Below are 20,592 nucleotides of genomic sequence, written 5' to 3' on the forward strand. Positions count from 1 at the left end.
CTTCTTGTATGGCTTATCTTTCTTCTTCTCATCTTCATCACTTGAGTCATCTTTCTTGCCCTTGTTCTTGTTCTTGAACTTGCCTTTCTTGGGCTTTGTGCATTGGTGAGCTAGATGACCAAGTTCTCTACAATTGTAGCAATCCATCTCGGAGATTGGCTTCCTTCTAGAGCTTGTGAAGAACTTTTTTTCTTGCCATCGAACTTGATGCCACTCTTGTTGAGCTTCTTTAGCATCTTGGCGGTTTTCTTCACCATGAGAGCAAGACTTGCATCATCAAATTCATCATCACTTGAGCTCTCATACTCAAGTCTTGCTTTACCCTTCTCTTGGCTAGCTTTGAATGCTAAGTCCTTATCTTTCTTCTTGGTAGAGGATGAGCCATCTTGTGGCGTGATATGCATATACATCTCATGAGCATTGATCTTTCCCAAGATTTGTGTCGGTGTAGCGGTGGAAAGATCACCTTTATGGAGAACGGTCACAATATGCCCATATTTGTCAATGGGAAGGACACTCAATATCTTTCTTACAACATCGGATGGTTGCATTTTAGTAAGTCCAAGCCCATTGACTTCCTCTACAAGAATATTCAAACGTGAATATATTTCATTAGCACATTCTTTAGGAAGCATTTCAAAAGAGTTGAGCTTTTTCATGACAAGATGATAGTGTTCCTCATGCTCACTCTTGGTTCCCTCATGGAGCGCACAAATGTCCGACCATAGTGCATGGGCGTCTTTGTGGTTCCTCACCCGATTGAACACATCTTTATAAAGGCCTCTAAATATGGTGTTTCTAGCCTTTGCATTCCATTTTTCATAATTCAACTCATCGCCTTGTAGGTTAGTAGCATCCCGAGGTCTTGGAAAGCCTTGTGAGGCAGCTCTAAGTATTCCAACATCTAGAGCTTCTAAGTACGCCTCCATGCGAATTTTCCAATATGAAAAATCAACCCCCTCAAAGATAAGAGGAGGTTCATCCCTGTGAGACATCTTTCTCTAGGCGATTAAGCCTAAATACGTGAGCATGAGGCTCCGATACCAATTCAAAGGATCAAGATGCCCAAGAGGGGGGGTGAACTGGGCTAATTCTAAATTTCTTTGCCATAATTAAACTCTACGGTTAGCCTAATTAACCCCTTGTGCCTAGAAAGTGTTTCTATTGATCTAACATATAAAAGTTTAGCACCCTAAGTTCCAATCCTACTCTAGCATGGCAATTCTAGGAATGTAAATGACAAGAATTGAATTGCTCAAAGTAAATGCTCAAAGTAAAGAGAGAAGAAGGAACGCGGTGATGTTTTGCTGAGGTATCGGAGAGTCGCCACTCCCCACTAGTCCTCATTGGAGCACCCGCGCAAGGGTGTAGCTCCCCCTTGATCCGTGCAAGGATCAAGTGCTCTCTATGGGTTGATTCTTCGACACTCCGTCGCGGTGAATCACCCATAACCGCTCATAACTTGAGTTGGGTCATCCATAAGCTCCACCGGATGATCACCAAGCTCTCCAATCACCACCAAGCCATCTAGGTGATGGCAATCACCAAGACTAACAAGCATGAACTCTCACTTGACTACGACAAGCCTAATGAGAAGGGTGGATACACACTTTGCTACTCTTGATCTCACTAATGAGGGCTCTCTTTGGGATTCTCAAATCTCAATCACCTCACTAGGACCTTGCTCTTCTTGGCACTCTCAAAGGTGTTTCTTAGCTGTTGGAATGAGCAAAAGTACCCCCACACATGAATGGAGTTTGTATTTATAACATGGGCTGAAAAACGAACCGTTATGTGCATCTACGGGGTGACCGAACGCTCCAGTCATGTTGACCGGACACTCCGGTCAGTTCACCCTGAACTCTAGTGATCAAAGTGTGACCGGACACTGGCCAGCGTCCGGTCAGCACTGACCGGACGCGTCCGGTCGTAATTTTCCCTCTCTAGAACCTTACTGGAGTCGACCGAACGCTGGCCCTCAGCGTCCGGTCACTTCACCTCTCAGCGTCCGGTCGCACCAGACGAAATCACCTTGGTCAAATGAACTGGCCAGACCCTGAGCCAGCGTCCGATCACACCGAAGCCAGCGTCCGGTCAGTATTTTACCCTCCATTCACTTCCAACTCTCGATCATATGTGAATGAAGTTTACTCCATTGGATCTAAGGGCTATTTTGGAGCTACCTAGTGCTAGTTTTAGCAAGTGTGCACCACACCTAACCCACTAGACTCACCTAGGTCAAGCTACCCGTCCATACCCCCCTTAATAGTATGGCCAAAGGAAAAACAAAGTCCTAAACTACTCTAAGTGTCTCTTCAACTCCAAATGACACTTAGAACTAGTTCATCCTTAACCTTATCATCCATCCTTTGAAAACTGAAAAGATTTCCATCGTAGGGGTATGACCACATTGATTGCCCAATCGATCTCCATTACCATGACCTAACTTAATTGCCTCTGCAAAACACATGTTAGTCACAGTAATCACGTATTGTCATTAATCACCAAAACCCAACTAGGGGCCTAGATGCTTTCACCTCCAATAGATTTAGATTGGAGGGTGGTCGGCGTTGAACCAAAGTGTCCAGAGCCGATTCAGCGATGGAGAAGCAATCGGCGAGCTTCAGACCGACCCGATCGATGGACTCGATTAGATTGTTGTTGTTGATCTACCTCCTCTACTAGCGAGGAAGCGGGCGGCGAGTTGCTGATGAAGGCGACCTTAGAGGTGGTTCCGAGATTAGATCTTCAGTCACAGGTGCGGGGATGATCAGCACAGAATCGATCTGCGCTGGCTCGAGGAGCTCTCTGACTCCGTCAGCGTTGATGATCCAGGAGATCGATCCGACCGTGAAGATCTGGGCGGGCTGTGGGAGGAATGAAGAGCCTATGGAAAAAGCCATCTTGTTCGACAAGGAAACAGCACACAGATCCCTACCTGGCATGCCAACTGTCCACAGAATATCGTCGGCAGTCCTTCGAGGGGTATCCCACGAAGGTAGATTGATCGGCAGAGGAGCGTGAGATCAAGAACAAGAAGGCAACAGAGACACACGAGTTAGATAGGTTCAGGCCATCAATATGACGTAATACCCTACTCTTGTGGTCTGTTGGTTTGTATTAGCTATCATATGATATTGCGTGAGTTTGGAGGGGGTCCCTGCCCGCCTTATATAGTCCGGGGAGAAGGGTTACAAGTCAGTTAGATCTGAGAGATAACCAGAAAGTAATAATTGATTACAGGAATCTTGGGATCATACATATCCTAACAGATCTCATAGTATCTTCAGGATATCTTCCAGATGTCTTGCGAAAGGCGCCGAGCAGAGTCGTGCCTCGCAAGGCTTTGTCTTGTGGGCTGGACCGCCCCTGAGGGCATAGCCCATGTGGTCTGTCATGGGTATCTAGGGTCATACCCCCCATACTGACTCTAAAACCCATTAGGCTATATAGCTAGTCACTAGGGTACAAGTAACAGTCGAACCAAGCCGATAAGGAGCAATCCCTATAGCGGTAAGGACAAGCAACATGAAGCCAAGAAGCTGCTATTGAGTCTATAGTTGCTGCTGCTGAATGACCTACTACTGATGCTGGAACTGGTCCTGCCAAGTCTGCATTTTAGCGAGAGCTGCAGCTATGGCCTATGCCTGACATGTCTACTCCTACTGCATCCTGTCAAGTATCGCTATCAGAGTAGGGTCTATCTGCAGTGGCTGAGGTGTACCTAAGCTGGAACCACTGGCCTCTCTATCGTGAGCCCGTGGGCGCATCCATTGAATAGGCTGGTATTCCTCGTCTGAACTATCAGACAGGTCATCCTTGTCCTCACCGTCCGGCTATGCCTCCAATTCTGCAAGCTCTAACTATGCCAAAGCCCTGATGGCCTCACCCTGCTCGGCCTCTGTCTCTAGCACCTCTAGCCTCTGGTGATGGCTCTGCCTCGGTGTCCTACTCCCAATACTATAACCCATCAGCTGGCGCATGTCGTACTCAGGGAACTCAATAGTAGTACCAGTCAGTCACTACCTCAGGAGGTATATGTGAATAGGCCTATAGTATGAGAAAGCAGATCCAATGGGCATACGGTAGCTGATAGTGTCCCTTGAAGCTCTCTACAAGAGTGTCCTCCATCTCTGAAAGTATCAAGGCCCAAATATCAAACGGTGTCTGAGAGATCAGGTGGTGGACTAACCAAAGCTGAATACGAGTCAAACCCTCGCTGTAGCCACCCCTCGGAAGCAAGGTCCTCCTCATGATTGCGTCTAGGAGACAAGCCATAGGTATAAGGGCACCTTGAGTGCGCCTTGAACCCTCTCCGAATGGCTCTCGACAGCAGGCTCTGACTAAGTCTATGGGTGGCACTGCTCCATCATGAGGACATCTCGGTGGCTGAGTCTGTCCATAGTAGATCTAGTGAATCCTAGTGGCTAACTCTAGAATCCTCAATATCTCGCTGACCCTGTTGTTGTACAACCTATGGTTACATCATCTGAAAGCAAAGTAAATGGGGGCGATCCATAGAGAGGCATAGAACTCGCTGACCCAACTAGCAATGTACTCGTCGGTCTGCCCTAAGAGGTCTACTAAGCCATGCAGGAAAGTGAGGTGGGGACAAACCTACTCTCCTCTAGCTAGCACTATAGCCTCCAAACGACACACTCTTTAACATCTGAAGGCTACACCACTGTTCAGATATGCATTATAGAAATCCTCCTGCAGCACTATGTAGAAACCCTCTAAAGCCCTCTCGTCCTGCTGAGGTGGGAACCACTGCTCAACCTCCACAAAGCGAAGCTGCTGCACCTACCGAGCTATGGCAGCCCTCAAGTCCAAGTGCTCTACTGGCGGCGGGCCTCATGGTCTGGGAGGTGGCTAAGAACCACGCCTCTACCTCTCGGACCTAGGTGTCGATGGGCCACTTGACGATTCAATGTATGTGAGCCAATCACCAACAATATAGGCCTTGTCATTCTTCTTCTTCTTCTGTGAAATTCCTTCTTCTTGCCATCCTTCTTCTTGTATGACTTGTTCTTCTTCTTCTCATCATCATCATCACTTGAGTCATCTTTCTTGCCCTTATACTTCTTCTTGTACTTGTCTTTCTTGGGTTTGGGGCATTGATGAGCTAGATGACCAAGATCTCTACAATTGTAGCAATCTATTTCGAAGATGGGTTTTCTTCTACTACTAGTGAAGAATTTCTTCTTCCTGCCATCAAACTTGACACCATTCTTGCTTAGCTTCTTGAGAATCTTGGTGGTTCTTCTCACCATGAGGGCAAGGCTTGCATCATCAATCTCATCATCACTTGAGATATCATGATCAACTTTTGCTTTGCCCCTCTTCTCTTAGCTAGCCTTGAATGCCAAATCTTTCTTCTTGGTGGAAGAAGAGTCATCTTGTGATGTGATGTGCATGTACATCTCATGTGCATTGATCTTCCCCAATATTTGAGTTGGCGTAGCGGTGGAAAGATCACCTTGATGAAGCACCATCACAATATGCCCATATTTGTCAATGGGGAGGACACTCAAGATCTTTCTCACAACATCGGATGGTTGCATTTTAGTGAGTCCAAGCCTATTGACCTCCTCTATAAGAACATTCAAGCGTGAATACATTTCATTAGCACTTTCACTAGAAAACATTTCAAATGAATTAAGCTTCTTTATCACACGGTGATAGCGTTCCTCACGCTCACTCTTGGTTCCCTCATGGCACGCACAAATGCCCGACCATAGTGAATGGGCATCTTTGTGGTTCCGTACATGGTTAAAGACATCCTTGCAAAGGCCTCTAAAAAGGGTGTTTCTAGCCTTTGCATTCCACTTCTCGTAGTGAACCTCATCACCTTGAAGGTTGGTGGGATCCTTAGGTTTTGGAAAGCCTTGTGAGGCGGCTATAAGCACTCCAACATCTAAAGCCTCTAGGTACGCCTCCATGCGAATTTTCTAAAAAGAAAAATCATCTCCCTCAAAGACAAGAGGGGGTCCATCCCCGTGGGACATCTTGCTCTAGGTGGTTAAGCCTAATTTAAGGAACATGAGGCTCTGATACCAATTGAAAGGATCAAGATGCCCAAGAGGGGACTAAATTGGGCTAATTCTAAATTTCTTGCAATGATTAAGCCCTACACTTAGCCCATTTCACCCCATTATGCCTAGAAGTGTTTCTATTGTTCTACTACATAAAAGTTTTACACCCTAGGTTCCAATCCTACTCTAGCATAGCAATTCTAAGAATGTAAAGATATGAATTGAATTGCTCAAATGTAAATCCTCAAATTAAGAGGAGTGGAACGTGGCGATGTTTTTCCGAGGTATCAGAGAGTCGTCATTCCCCACTAGTCCTCGTTGGAGCACCTGAGCAAGAGTGTAGCCCCCCTTGATCTGCGTAAGGATCAAGTGCTCTCTACGGGCTGATTCTTTGACACTTCGTCGCGGTGAATCACCCACAACCGCTCACACCATGACTTGGGTCATCCACAAGCCCCGTCAAATGATCACCAAGCTTTCAATCACCACCGAACCGTCTAGGTGATAGCGATCACCAAGAGTAACAAGCACAAACTCTTACTTAACCAAGACAAGCCTAAAGAGCAAGGTGGATGCACACTTACTACTCCCTATGCACTAATGAGGTCCTTAATCTTGGATTCTCAAATCTTAATCACCCCACTAGGCACTTGCTCCCCCTTGCACTCCAAAGGTGTTTCTCAGCTGAACAAATGGACAAGAGAGCTAAGTTGGACGAGTAGAAGTATTTATACTACCCACTTCAAAACATACCCATTGGGGTCCAACTCAACATTTCGTGGTGACCGGACGCTCAGGTCAAAGTGGCCAGACGCGTCCGGTCAGTAGCCAACGACTACATGGCGTCATCATGTTAGAGGAGGCCATTAGAGAGACCGGACCCACTGCAGCGTCCGATCCACCTAGACCTGACGCGTCCGGTCCACAAATTTCGTCTCTAGATGCTTATTGTTGTTGACCGAACATGGCCTCTGGTGCGTCAGGTCACAATGTTCTCAGTGTCTGGTCCTTCATGAGTGTTGCACGCTCTCTGCTACAGTTGCGCACGCGTGCGAGTCCGATACTGATTAGGAGCAGCGCGCGCCAACAACTAACCGAACTCACCCTGACCGAGTGCGGTCAGAGCATCACTAGCGTCCGGTCATTAATTTGACCCTCTAATCACATCCAATTCGAAATTCGTCGTGAATGAAAATGACTTTCGATGATCTTTGGACTATCCTTGAGCTACCTAGTGCTAAGTTTGACAAGTGTGCACCACACCTAAACCATTAGACTCACCTAGGTCAAGCTACTAGTCCATACCCCTTTAATAGTATGGCCAAAGGAAAAAACAAAGTCTTAAACTACTCTAAGTGTCTCTCCAACGCCAAACGACACTTAGAACTAATGCGTCCTTAACCTTATCATCCATCCTTTGAAAACCAAAATGATTTCCATCGATAGGGGCATGAAAACCATAGTTGCCCAATTAGTTACCATTACCATGAGCTAACTTAAATTGCCTCTATAAAACACACGTTAGTCACAGTAATCTCATGTCATCATTAATCACCAAAACCCAACTAGGGGCCTAAATGCTTTCACCCCGATAGCCGAGCACCCCCATCATACTAGGGATGGGCGCCACGAAGGGCATCACGTTCTTGTTAGTGGAAGTCAACCCCGCCAAGGCATGCTCGGTCACCAGAAGGTCAAGTTCAGCCCTTCGTCGCCATCACGTATCTCGCCAAGTAAGGCCACGAAGGGCTCAGGGGCTCCTGACGAGATCCTAACATATGGGTATGTTAAGTCTCAGGATCAAGGGTTCCCGACCGACAGACCCCCCGATCGATTCCCCCAGGATCGCCCAAGGGCTCGGGGGCTATACCCATCGGGTACGCTCACGCGCACCCTTAGGTCTAGGGATCAACCCGAGCCCGAGCAAGCCCGCCACCTATGCTCGAGGCTCGAGTGCTCACCCGAGCCCTAGGCTCCTGATCGACGGAGGCTTAGAGCCGATCCTTGGCTTCCTCTCGGCCTTAGGCACTAGCTAAGGCCCGGGCACAAGTAGACAAGTCCCGAGCTACTAAGGCTCGAGGACTCCCCTGCGCTGCCCCTTGGGCGCGGCTCTGCTAACCGCTCCCCCGATAGGGTTACACACGAGGCATGACACAAGAAGACAAGTTCCTTCACGGCCTCCAAGGGCTCGAGGGCTCCCGGTTCACGCATCAACCCCTCGAGCCAACCTTCATCGCCACCAAGAAGCCTCCATAAGGCACACCTAGGGGAGGTCGGTCCAAGCTGACATAGCCTGACACCCAGCATGTTAGAACAAAGCAGCCGGACGACGCCCTGGGCTTCTTCAGCTCCATAATATCGCCACGGTCCACAAAGCGTTGCTGCAAGACCCTCCTGGACTCTGACACATATAGACCATAGACTCAAACCCCCAAACTGCTATGTACCCGACCTATCTCGAAATATAAGGGATAGGTCAGATCCTTGGAGGGGGGAAGACGATTTCAGACACATCATTCCACTCCTCATCAATCCGCTTGAGCTCTGCACCGAGAGTAGAGCAACCGAAAAAGGGGCACCGAGAGCTCCTCCACAACACCCATCGTATTCCTCCTCTCCGACGAGGGGAAGGCTCCACCGGCGGCGAGGCGACCTAAGGATCCGCCCGAGCAATACCCCTACCAAATCTCTCTTTCTGTACACTCTATTGTAACCCCCAATTTTAGGTGCTCTTAAGTAGAAGGATCATCAGTTGCTGGACGTAGGGCACCGATTAGCCCGAACCAAGATAAACCATTGCGTCCCCACTGTGATTCTTATGTTCTTGAGTTCATCCGAGCCACTGGAGACACGTACTCTGACACCACCTCGAACAACAATGCTTGTCGCAGTTTCGACCCCACAACACCGACCTTTTAATGCAGTCACGGTGAAGAATAAGTACTCTCTTCCAAGAATTAATATATTATTTGATCAACTCAATGGGGGCTAAGTTCTTCTCACAAATTGACTTGAGGTACCCATATCACCAAATCTGGATAAAGCATGAAAACATACCAAAAAAATAGTAGAAAAATAACAGCAAAAAATATAGATGATATTTCAACTCCGAAACCTTTGGCCTTTTATCAAAAAATAACTGCAATGGATTACAAGGAAACAAAAATTAAAATCGGTTCCAATGAATAGAACTCATAATTGCCAATAACATGCCAAAGATTGGTATAGGTTCTAATGGCATGTAAAGAATTTTCTCTGGTACCAATGAATTGAACTCATAATTTCCAATGACATGTCAAAGATTGGTGTATAGGGTTTATTGTCATATAACCATTTTTCTCCATATAATACTCCCAAATAGAAGTTACCAATAGTGATAGGATGTACCACATCTAAACCATCCATGTAAAGCTCCAGAGTACAAACAATTCAGATCCACTTTATACACTAATGACATGTTTGATTTAGCAGTTGGTCCCATGCGGCACAGGGTCAATTTCACATGAGTCCATTCAATGAAGTTTTGCTTGCAGAACCAACAGGCTCCACTTGATGCTGCAAACCATACGCGCCGCCGTAAGTGAACCACATGTTACGGCCAACCTATTTACAATGTTGATCTAACCCACCCTCAACAACCAAGCTAAGATTAAACCCTAACAACCTCACAGCAATATACACAATGGTCACTATGGAATAAATCCAAATTATGTGCTGTAAATTCGATTGTAACAGTTCAATAGTCATGTGATGATTAAAATTCCCTAAAGTCCATAAATGATACTCCATACATGGCTCATACAGTTGAGGGCGCGGCAAAGCCTACCATCCATAGACAAGACAACCAATTTAAACTAGCTGCATTTCAAGACAAAATTAGTCCTGAAATTCAAAAACTGAAACCTACATCCCTTCCCACTCATCCAACCCCGGCCGACACGAGGTTGACCGTGTCCAGGACCAAGAAATGGGGAAACACTATGCTTTGACTTCTTGTTGCCACCATAGTTGCATCAAATGTTTAGAGGACATACACTAGTATAACATAGGGAACTCTGATACTACTACTATAACATAGGGAAGAAGGGTAGTTAGTGCAGCCATGGAGACAAACTATTCTGGCCAAAGATGTCCGGAATACCGTCCCAGTTCCCCTTCTCCCTCGCTTCCCAGTATCCACCCACATAGCGGTAACTGTCGTCATCATCCTTCTTAAACCACCTTGGTCTCCATCCTTTTTCTTGCAGTTGTCGAGCCTGCAAAGTATACCATGAGAGGTAAAGCACCAGGATGAGCAAAAAGAATACTGGTCAGGGATGAGCTTGAATACCCAACTAAGATTTTTGTTCACCACTAATGTGAATGTTTATGTAACCATTAGATTGTGCCTTGTAACATGCTGCAGTAGCAAACTGTCCATCCATCCCTACCGTCCTAATTCCGTGAAATGGAAGAGTCTAGTTACCAGCTACATATCAGAAACAGGTATTTTAAATTTATAAATTAATTTCTAAGCAAGTCAGTCCATACTAAAAACAATTACTTAATTTGATCTTCTGTTCTACCTATTCCAGGTGATCACATCTAGTTGTACGATAATGAGCTCATTTTTTATAAACGATAACGAACTACAGTTGTGTTGTATCCACAGATCCAGTACTGCACCAATTTTCTATTTGCTTACACTTACATGGTGATCATCAGTCCAAGACGATTCATGCTGACATAATTCAGAAAGAAAAGCTTCACAACCAAGGGGGCATTAGACCCACATTGCATTTCCTAACAACTTTATTTATGAGATGAACAAATAAATATTATCAAGACATGTCAATTGTTATCTTTGCCTGACAACCTATGAAAGACACAAGACAAAAGGCCATGTCAAGTCATATATAATTGTTGGTTACCTGCCGTTGCAGTTGTTCAAGCCTAAGTTTCTCTGCATTTGCCATCTCATATTCACCATTTTCCAGATGCCTTTGGTCTGGTCTCAAACGAGAATCAGTAGGAGCCAACTTGTTCAACAAATGTGGTGTCAATTCATTTAGAGAAATTGCAAAAGGAGAAAGATTGTAACGTGTCTGATTAAGAGACTTGTCTCTCTCCCATAAAAGAACTGCTTCTGACATTGGGTCATACCCCTTGGGTTTAACACTTGGATCCCCAAGGACATAATACATAGCTTCATCCCATTTTCCAATTAACATAGCTACTTTTTGCCCTGTTCTATTATCTTGCACAAATCCATGCACCTGCACAAATGATTAGAACAATTTAAGTGTCAAAACCTATGCTTGATCAAATAGATATTCAAATGCCTGTACAGCTGCAAATAGACTGCTGCTAACTTACAGCCTACCCTTCAATTTTGGCCTAAGTCTAACACGGTAACCAACTAAACAACTTGGGTTCACATGAATCGCATAACTGGTTCAGAAATCAGCAAACACCACCCAGAGTTCTCTATAAATATCTAGAAAGGTGCTTTAGTTTTTCTTAAACATTTAAGGCTTGTTTCGTCATGACCGCAGTAGGCAGGCAGGTTTGATAGTCTACGGCTGGTGTTCGGTTCAGTGTGTTGAAGTGTATAAGTGGATTGCCTACCTCTTCCAAACGGCTTAAGCTTTTGGGTTCATCTGGTTAGTGCAGTCCACTATAACATGGTATCAAAGCCAGAGGTTTCGAGTTCGAGTCCTGGCAAAGGCTTCATTTCTGCCTCCGCTGCGCCTTCATCTCTGGCTGCATGTGGGCTCACGTTTGCGCCTTCGTCTCTTGCTGCACGTGAGTGGGGGTGTTGAAGTGTATAAGTGGATTGCCTACATCTTCCCGATGGCTTAAGCTTTTGGGTTCATCTTGTTAGTGCAGTCCACTAACACAGTGCAAGACATGGCAAGCCAAATTTTTTTCTTTATTAGGGATAACTGTCAGACTCAGTTTGTTGTCAAATGTTACCTCAAAAAAAAAAGTTTGTTGTCAAATGTTGCCAACAGTTTTTATAAGCAATTTGTTCACAACCAAAACTGTGACCATGTCAACCTTTGCACAAACATGTGGCAAAGTGTGAAAGCAACCAAAAAGGGCCTTAACAGTGTAAAGTTATTTTTTTCTTGTCCATGTCATCCTTGAGCAGGGGCCATGCTAATCTCCTCTGGAACTTTTCAACTTTAACGGATGTCTCGGAAAATACAACAATGTAAAGATTAAGAACGAGAACCATTTGACTCTAAACAGTTTTTCCCCAGCAATCTCAGCCATTGCATGTGGCCAAGGCATTTTTCTCCCAAGCAATGTTATCAAGTTGTCTTGTCAATCCTAGTCACCATGGCACTGACTAGGTGACTAGTCATGATTAGTTGTCGACCAGAGAGATAAGTCGGCACAGTGCTACATTACCAAGCCACAAGACAGCATCCACCAGCTGCAGTACATATGCACATCAGTAAATGGCAAACATGTAGAGCAAAGAGGGACTGCTAGTCTGCTACACTGCTGCAGTAGTCAAGAATCAGGAACAAGATCTCAAGGAAATGGAGGAATGGAGAAAGCACCATCGGAGAAGGAGCTCATCTTCCCAGATGAAGTGGCAGTGGCAGCAGCTGGGATGGGAAGGGAGGCGGCGGTCAGTTCCGTGCAGTGATAGCTTCCGCGACTTTCCTCCACCCGCCTGCACAAGGTCTCCCTGTAGCCTGTACAGTCGTTCTGGCTGCAAGGACTAGGATTGCGAGAAGGCAACGGAAGGAAGGCAAGGGAAGAATGTGGCGCTGTCCAGCAGAGCAGCTTCTCCCGTCCGCATGGCGGGATCTCGCCTGCACCGCCGCTGCTGGCGGCTGGGAGAGAGTGAGATGCGAGAAACAGAGGTACTGAGAGGGTGAGACTGAGGGTGAGGATTCAGGTGTTGGCTGCATGTAGGGTTTCAAATTGGGCTGAAGACCGTAAGCCCAATTGGCCCAAACCATACCAGATGCATCCCACATCATCAGCTGCCCAAAAATCCCTTTATGTTTTTGGTCATCCACCCCCTAGTCGTCCGATTAATCGTGATTAGTCAACGACTAATCGGACGACCAGAAAACTAATCGGCCTACTCGGGTCATAGCAACTAGTCCAAGGAAGCAATTAGGATGACTAATCGTGATTAATCGGACGACTTGACAACACTGCTCCCAAGCACAAGGTTGGCGATCTAGTTTATGAATTGGTAGTCACTTCAACATTTTTGCTTGGCGATCTAGTTTACGAATTGATAGTCACTTCAACATTTTTGTAATGGTCTGCATGCTCCAAGATGTCAGAGGTCTGGAGTGGTTTCAAGACATTTTATCAACTCAATGTAAAGGTCACCACTAAAAAGACAATAAGAGAATTTTCCGCAACGCCCTTCACCCAACCCCCCCCCCCCCCCCCCTCCCCCCTCCACCAGAACCACCACACACACACACTCAATTGGCCCGCCTGCAACCAATGCTTGTGCGCTGACATGTGGCCCCCGGCTTTGATGCCGCCACCCGCCGCAAGTGGCTCCACACTTAACCATCCAAGCCTCCGCCCCCTAGGAACGCATACGTCAACCCGCCCCACTGCAGAACTTGCCTTCACCTTCATCTCTACGGCAAGAGGGAAAGATGCTCAGCCCTATGCCCTGGCTTCTCCCCTTGCCGGTCAGCCCCCTACCAAGGTTTCATTCCAAATGAGCAACCTCGGTCTTCTGCGCCAAGGCAACGATGGCATCACGCTGCAGCAAGGCACTAAGCCGAGCACATCCTTGAGCTGGCGAGCATGGCCGGCTACAATCCGGTCCACGACCCCATGGAGGAGCAGCTCAAGCTGAGCCGAGAAAGCACGGCAGAGGCTGTGGACCTGATGCACTGCCGACGGATCATCAAAAGCCTCCGCTATCTTGTCCACACCTAGCTAGTACTGGCGTTTACTGTCGGGTTCATGAGCATGTTCATGGAGAAGCCCATGGAGGAGCATCTCTAGGCGGTAAAGCGCATCATGTGCTACGTCGCGAAGGCACTTGGACGAGTCAAGGTCCATGAGCTGATGACAAGGATTGGACTGGTCTAAATCAGTCCAACAAATCCAAATCTGATGCGCAAGGATTATGGGGAGAACTGTGTTAGTCTTTTGCTTAGCTAATAGAGTCAAAATAGGTCTCGTCAGCTGACCCTTGGTCAGCAAAATTCCTTAGCTTGGTCAATAAGCTTTCTTGGCTTGCAAGCAGTATGGGTGTGTTTGATTGCGTTTCTCCAGCAAGCCTGGCTAGGAAAATAAGCCATGCTTGAGTTAGCCAGTCCAAGTCAATGCAACCTAGCGGGGTTTGGTTGTCATGTGCTAGCTAAGCCTGGGTAAGTTAGTTTTTGTTTGGTTGCCTGTATTATTTGGTACTGCTACCTCTTCTCCACAGTGGTGACCTTACCTCCATCACCGTCTCGTTTAACTCGTTGCTGACAAGGGATGGGGCTGATTCCGGCCGACCAGCCGCGGCAGCAGGCTGCGCCCACAGGCAGCCTCAGCCCAGCCGGAGGGAGCCCATGGCTTCTTGTCCACGCGAGCCCGCGGCGGCCACAGAGCTGTGCCGGAGGCGGCGCAGATGCAGTGGCCTACCGAGCCAGATGAAGAGGCGGCTGGTGCGCGCATGTATGGGAGATCTAGCAGCGTGGTCAGTGGAGGAGGGAGGGTGGCGCGGAGGAGGAAGAACGGCGGCGGCAGAGGGCGTGCTCGGGCGGCAGCCATGGCTGCTGCTCCGCGCGAGCAGTAGAGCGAGGAAGGGGAGAAGCCGAGAGAGCGGAGAGGGAGCAGCAGCGTTAGGCGGTGCGAGGTGCCCACCAACGAGGCCGCGAAGGAGGAGGACCAGATGTGGAGCGGCGCGATTCGCCCACCACCGATTCGTCCTTCACCGATTCGCCGACGTTCGATTTGCCCTTCACCGATTCGCCCACCACCGGTTTGCGCTTCACCGATTTGCCTACCACGGACATGCTCGTGGGCCGGCGCATGGTGCCCACCGACGAGGCCGCGCGCCTAGCTGAGGAGCACGGCATCTTCTTCTCGGAGGTGTCCGCGCTCACGGGCGACAACTTCGAGCATGCCTTCCTCACGCTCCTGGGGAGGTCTTCGCCGTCGTGCCCAGGGCGCTAGAGCTCGACGAGGTCCGGCGGATGCACGACAACCAGGGCAATGGAGGCGGATGCGGCGGTGAGGTGCTATCGCTCAGGCAACGGGAGGTGACACGAACGGGTGCGACCGCTAGCCGGGGCCTGGCTACGCAGAAAAGACCAATCCCTGAGTTTCCAGCTAGCCAGGCTAAGACCCCTTCGGTAGCTTGGTGTGCCTGGCTAGGGGGTTTCTCCAGCTAACCAAACAGGAGTTGGCTCTGTGAAGCCTGGCTAGAGGGACAGCCAGGGAACCAAACACACCCTATAAGTCTTAGACTGCAAGTCAAGGTCTTTTCTTAGGTTGTAAGAAAGCCACTAGGGCTGTTTTATGTACTCTCTTTCAGCTATATATAAAAGGTAAAAGCACCAGCAAGCTGCAGCTCATTGCATCCCAGAAAAGCCTCCATCATGTCATTCAAAGTGAGGTGCAGCAGCAGCAACAAGCTGCTGCATATTAACACTATCTATCCTAATAGTGAAGGCAGAAGAGGCCTTCTTCCGTGCGAGGAAGGCACTACCCTAGCTCTCCCATGGCTACTGACGTGACCTCAGTTTCTTGCTTCTGCTTTCATCAAGCCTACAAGATTCGTGAATTTATTTATCATCAGTTTGGGGTCTTTGGAGTGGGAAATGTGTTTTTTTCCTTCATCAATTCATAGCGATGCACATTGACTTATGGTCTGAATGATAGGCTGTACCTAAATTGGTCATGTTCGCTTATGCTGAAATTTGGCTTATGCTGATGCTTATGCTGAAATATTGTGAGAGAAAAACACTGTTCCATGGCTGAAAAATAGCTCAAGCAAATATATTCTCCCTAAATTGCTTACACGCCTTTTAGGTGACTGGAGGAATTGTTGTGCTGGCACTGAACCACTGATAAAAACTGAAGCTTCTTGTGCAAACTTTGATCTTCTAGCGGTCCTAAAAAAAGGTACCTTCAGGCCCTGATTGGAAGATTTGTATAATTTCTCACATGTAAGGAGCTTACACCTGTATTTCTCTGTGCACAAAAAAAACATTTGAAATTTTTACCCTGGTGAAATGTTGTTTGGATAATCATATAAATTAACCAGCCATGGATGGAAGCATGCAAGCACAGAGATCCAAATCTGATTCACAATTCTTTTCAACAAGCAAACGCAAGGAGAGGGATTGTGCATCACCACACAGCCAAGGAATGAGAAGAGAGAAGCCATGCAGTCGAAGTCCCCGATGTCCTCGTCATGGAAGGCCAAGTAGTGCTCACCGCCGCAAGTAGTTCTCGCCGCCACCGCCGCCACCGCATGTAGCGCTCGCTGGCACCGTCACTGCTACAGGTTATGCGCTCGTGGCCGTGAACCACCGATGCGCCTTGCAAGCTGCCTCCTCCGCCGATGCACTCCGGATGGCTAGTCCTCGTGGCTAGCGACAGTTCGGTCCGTGTCTCGGTGGAGAAGACGACGGCTAGCGACAGTTCGGTCCGTGTCTCGGTGGAGAAGATGACTGGGTAAGATGAGCCCGATAAATATCGTTTTAAAAGTCGGGCCACGGGAGGTCTTTATTTTTTTCTGCCGGTAATGGAGCAAAATGGACGTATTTAAATTAGGTTGACCACTCTTCCAAACAAGCTTTTGAAACTCACCCTGTAAAAAAATTAGGGGCTGTATTTTACAGGGGTTTTAGCTCTAAAACCAACCTTCCAAACAGCCCCTCAAACAACTTGTTCTAATAAGAATCAAATATTGACTCAAATGCATGCTACAAAGTAAAAACTACTAAATCCGTTCCAAATTATAGTTCGTTTGACATTTTTTACCCCAAGTTTGACCACTCGTCTTATTCAAAAATTTGTGCAAAATCACTTCTTTTGTTGTGGCTTGCTTTATTAACAAACATTCTTCAAGAATGACTTAAATTTGACTATGTTTGCACAAATTTTTCGAATAAGACGAGTGGTCAAACTTAGGGTCAAAAAAGTCAAACGAATTATAATTTGGAACGGAGGGAGTTTTTAGTAAGGAAGCCGTGTGCAAAAATCCTGAAGTTTCAGTTCGAGTTTGACTGCAGAAGTGATCATTGAATGGTGGTGTGATCCCTTTTTTATCTGAAATGGAATCACGATACCACACCATCAGCAGAAGATTCCCTCCCAAAGGTGCTTTCATTGGTTAACCGTTGCGGTGAGTATTACTTCTTCACCTAAGATATATCGATCTGTTCCTTGTCCGATTATGCAAATTCGGTTTGACTCTATACTTCCTGTGGTTAGCTACATGCAGCAGGCCTACCTGCTGTGGCCATAAAAATTAACCACTGAACCAGTGGACATCATTGCATAGACTGACAGGCATGATCCTAATTTTGCGTCCTATTTTTACAGATGCACAAACAGTGACTGCTGAAGACCTGGCTAACATGTCAGCAATGCAGAAAGGACTAGATTAGTTGTATGATGCTTATGAATGTAACTGTGGCAGGTCATGTGCTTCTTGGGGTCTCATTCATGTCATCAGCTTCAGTATTTACCACCATGTTTTGCATGATATGTGTAGTTGTGTTGCTGTAGGTGATTGCTTGTTATGTGCGAGCTTTGTGCTTAGTAATAGTCGCTTAAGCTAATTGAATTGAGTGTTTCGAAATGCTTGCTTAAGACCATGATGTATGTGTGAATGCTCGCTATTTAGATAGTGCCGTAGCTGTCACCCCTTTTGTCCTCGGTAAGAATACGAGTGTTGAAGAGTGCTATCCTAGAACAGCGTCCAAGTTTTGATAATCTCATGGTTATTGTCTCCAATTAAGTTCTCTCTTAGGAGCCTGAGCCTGTACACGTGGTTGCTAGCCCTTGAACGTTGCGCTACGAAGACCTATATCCATGCCTTTGCTTGACCTTAAGCCCAAGCTTAGTTCCCTTGAATGCTTGCATGTGTCGTGGTTGTCCCGCTCCTGTGTGGGAGGACCCTGCTCAAAAATCCTTGTCGGACCTCATTGCTCCTTCTCCTACGGATGATCTGGTGCAACGCTAATCGCTATCTACCCTGGCTTTGGAACCTTTTCCTCGCAGATCATGTCATTGCTTTATCAACTGAATCCCTAGTCAGTGCATTGGCTCTGTCCCTCGAATCTCGTTTGTTTTGTCTCCAACTCTTTCAAGTCTCTGGATGTTTATCAGTCTTGATCTCATGTTGCTGCTCGGCAAGACCAAATCTCATGTTAATCTTTACCTGGTAATCACCTTGGTGGACACAAGGCGTGTATGGAAATTAAGCAAGAGTCCCATGCTCAGTTGTCTTCGGTAATTAAGCTATGTTCTCTTGCGCTGTGTTTTAATCTTCGGATCGCCTCGTTGACTCTTGACCTTGTGACTACCTTTACTTGTTATCCCTCCTTTGCATAATGTTTGTTCATACAACCCAATCTGTACAACTTGAAATTTCACTTTGGGTGTGAGATCAGTAATGGTGTTATGAGTAGCAACTACGGTGCCGCGACGGAACCTAGGGCCTCCTTGTGGCCTGCCGGCACATGGTTATGCTGTTGGGTGCGCGCTGGTATCGAGGTTTCTAGTTATGATCCATTGCAGAACTGCACCGATGTGTTATTTTCATGTGAGCTTTTCCTTGGCTATCTTTCCTTATCTAATCGGAAGATCCTTATATCAGACTAAAAGTAGTAGAGTTTCCTTCTGAAGTTGCAAAGAGGATAACCTTTGAAGAACAGGTCACCGATATGAACATTAACAGACTGCAAGAGGTGGTAGATAAGTGACTCTACTTGACTGTCCCTGTACTTACGTCGGTCATCTAGCAACTTATGTCACCGTTGTTGGATCAAAAGGGCACACAACACTTAATGTTGGATAAGTTATTGTTGGCTGCCAGAGGGCAGCTTGGCCAACAGGCCGCTTGGATTGTATTGAATTGCAAAAATGACTTGCTTGATACAAAGATGCTAACCACTGCATATATAGGCAAGTGGTGTACCTACTCCTTAGCATATTCTAACTGCATAAAGCAGATGCTATGATTCCTACTTGGTTGCCAAGGCACCATGATCAACTTGGTTGCCAAGGAAACACATGACAGTGAATAGTAAATATCTATAGTAGATAATTAGAAAAACAAGACCACTAGGCTAACTACTGACAATTCTCCCCTTTAGCCTTGTGGTCCTTGGAAATGATGTGCTTGAGCCCAATTCTTCCCCTCATCTCTTCAAATTTTGATCTTCCAAGAGACTTGGTTAGAATGTCAGCCAGCTGATTAGTGGTGGATATGTGATCAGCCCTGATACTTCCATCTTCCAAGCAGTTTCTGATGAAATGGTACTTGATTCTGATGTGTTTACTACGCTCATGAAAAACTGGATTCTTGGCTAGAGCAAGTGCAGACTTACTATCAACCTTCAGTTCGACCACTTCCACATTCCTTCCAAGGAGGTCTGCTAGCGGCCTGGATAGCCAAATAGCCTGTTTTGCAGCTGTGGTAGTGGCAATGTACTCAGCTTCACAACTAGATAGAGCCACCACATTCTGCTTCACTGACTGCCAGCACACAAGATTGCTTCCCAGGAAGAACAGAGTGCCGCTAGTGCTCTTGCTGGTGTCAATGTCCCCAGACAAGTCACTGTCGCAGTATCCAACAAACCTTGCTCTCCCTGGAGCCTTAGTGTAGTGAAGTCCAAATTCCAGAGTACCAGCCACATATCTCAGGATGCGCTTGATGGCAGCTTGGTGCTCTGCAGTTGGCCTCTCCATGAATCGACTGACAAAGCCTACTGAGTGTTAGTCGCTGAATTCTCACTCTTGGTAGTAGGAGAATTCTTACTGTCATCGAGAGAGGATGACACTAGGAGTTGGGGCAATTTTCTTGTCTATTTCTCACACAAGCTCACACAAATGCCATACCAACCTGAGGGGTTGGGGTTACATATTTATAGGCTGCTAGCCAGCCAAGCATATGCCAAGATGCTAGTCTAAGATGCTAATATGCTGTCCTAGCTAAGATGCTGTTCTCTAGTCTAAGATGCTGTCCTCTAAGATGTCCTCTAGTCTAAGATGCTGTCCTAAAAACAGAAAAACAGCCACAAGGACCATATGAGCAGCACAGCCCCACAAAGACCAACCACACATGAGACTTATCCATCATTCTCCCCGTAAGTCTTGTGCGTCGTCTTGTGGGAGAGTTGAACCATCCCGATCCTGGAGCAGAGCTCAAGGAACTTGATCCTCCCAAGGGGCTTGGTGAGCAGGTCCGCAAGCTGGTCCTTGGTGTTGATGTAGCTCGCCTTAATGCTCCCTTCCTCCAAATAGCCGTGCTCTGCCTGCTCAACCTCAGCCGCTCCTCCATTGGTGTATGGGCAGGGTTGCAGGCATCCATGCCTCCTAGCTCAAGGATCCTCTTGGCATAATGGGTCTG

General features: G+C 46.9%; 1 protein-coding gene and 1 non-coding gene across 3 annotated transcripts in view; both read right to left on the minus strand.

The window, feature by feature from the left end:
• Positions 1-9,245: 9,245 nt before the first annotated feature.
• LOC136502754 (oxysterol-binding protein-related protein 1D) overlaps positions 9,246-20,592 on the minus strand; it is a 44,321-nt gene continuing 32,974 nt past the window's right edge. The window contains exons 7-8 of one of the 2 annotated variants that reach the window (XM_066498006.1): positions 10,946-11,290; positions 9,246-10,291 (exon numbers count right to left, since the gene is read on the minus strand). In XM_066498006.1, the coding sequence (XP_066354103.1) occupies positions 10,127-10,291; positions 10,946-11,290 (510 nt within the window). In that variant the 3' untranslated portion in view covers positions 9,246-10,126. Of the gene's footprint in view, positions 10,292-10,945; positions 11,291-16,026; positions 16,200-20,592 lie in introns of those variants that run through there. The other variant, XR_010770688.1, reaches the window with a different exon arrangement.
• On the minus strand, positions 12,123-12,225 carry LOC136506372 (U6 spliceosomal RNA). The gene has a single exon (XR_010771581.1). It is a non-coding gene; the product is annotated as a U6 spliceosomal RNA (small nuclear RNA).

The sequence above is a fragment of the Miscanthus floridulus genome, chromosome 14 (assembly GCF_019320115.1).
Source record: "Miscanthus floridulus cultivar M001 chromosome 14, ASM1932011v1, whole genome shotgun sequence".
Lineage (NCBI taxonomy): Eukaryota > Viridiplantae > Streptophyta > Magnoliopsida > Poales > Poaceae > Miscanthus > Miscanthus floridulus.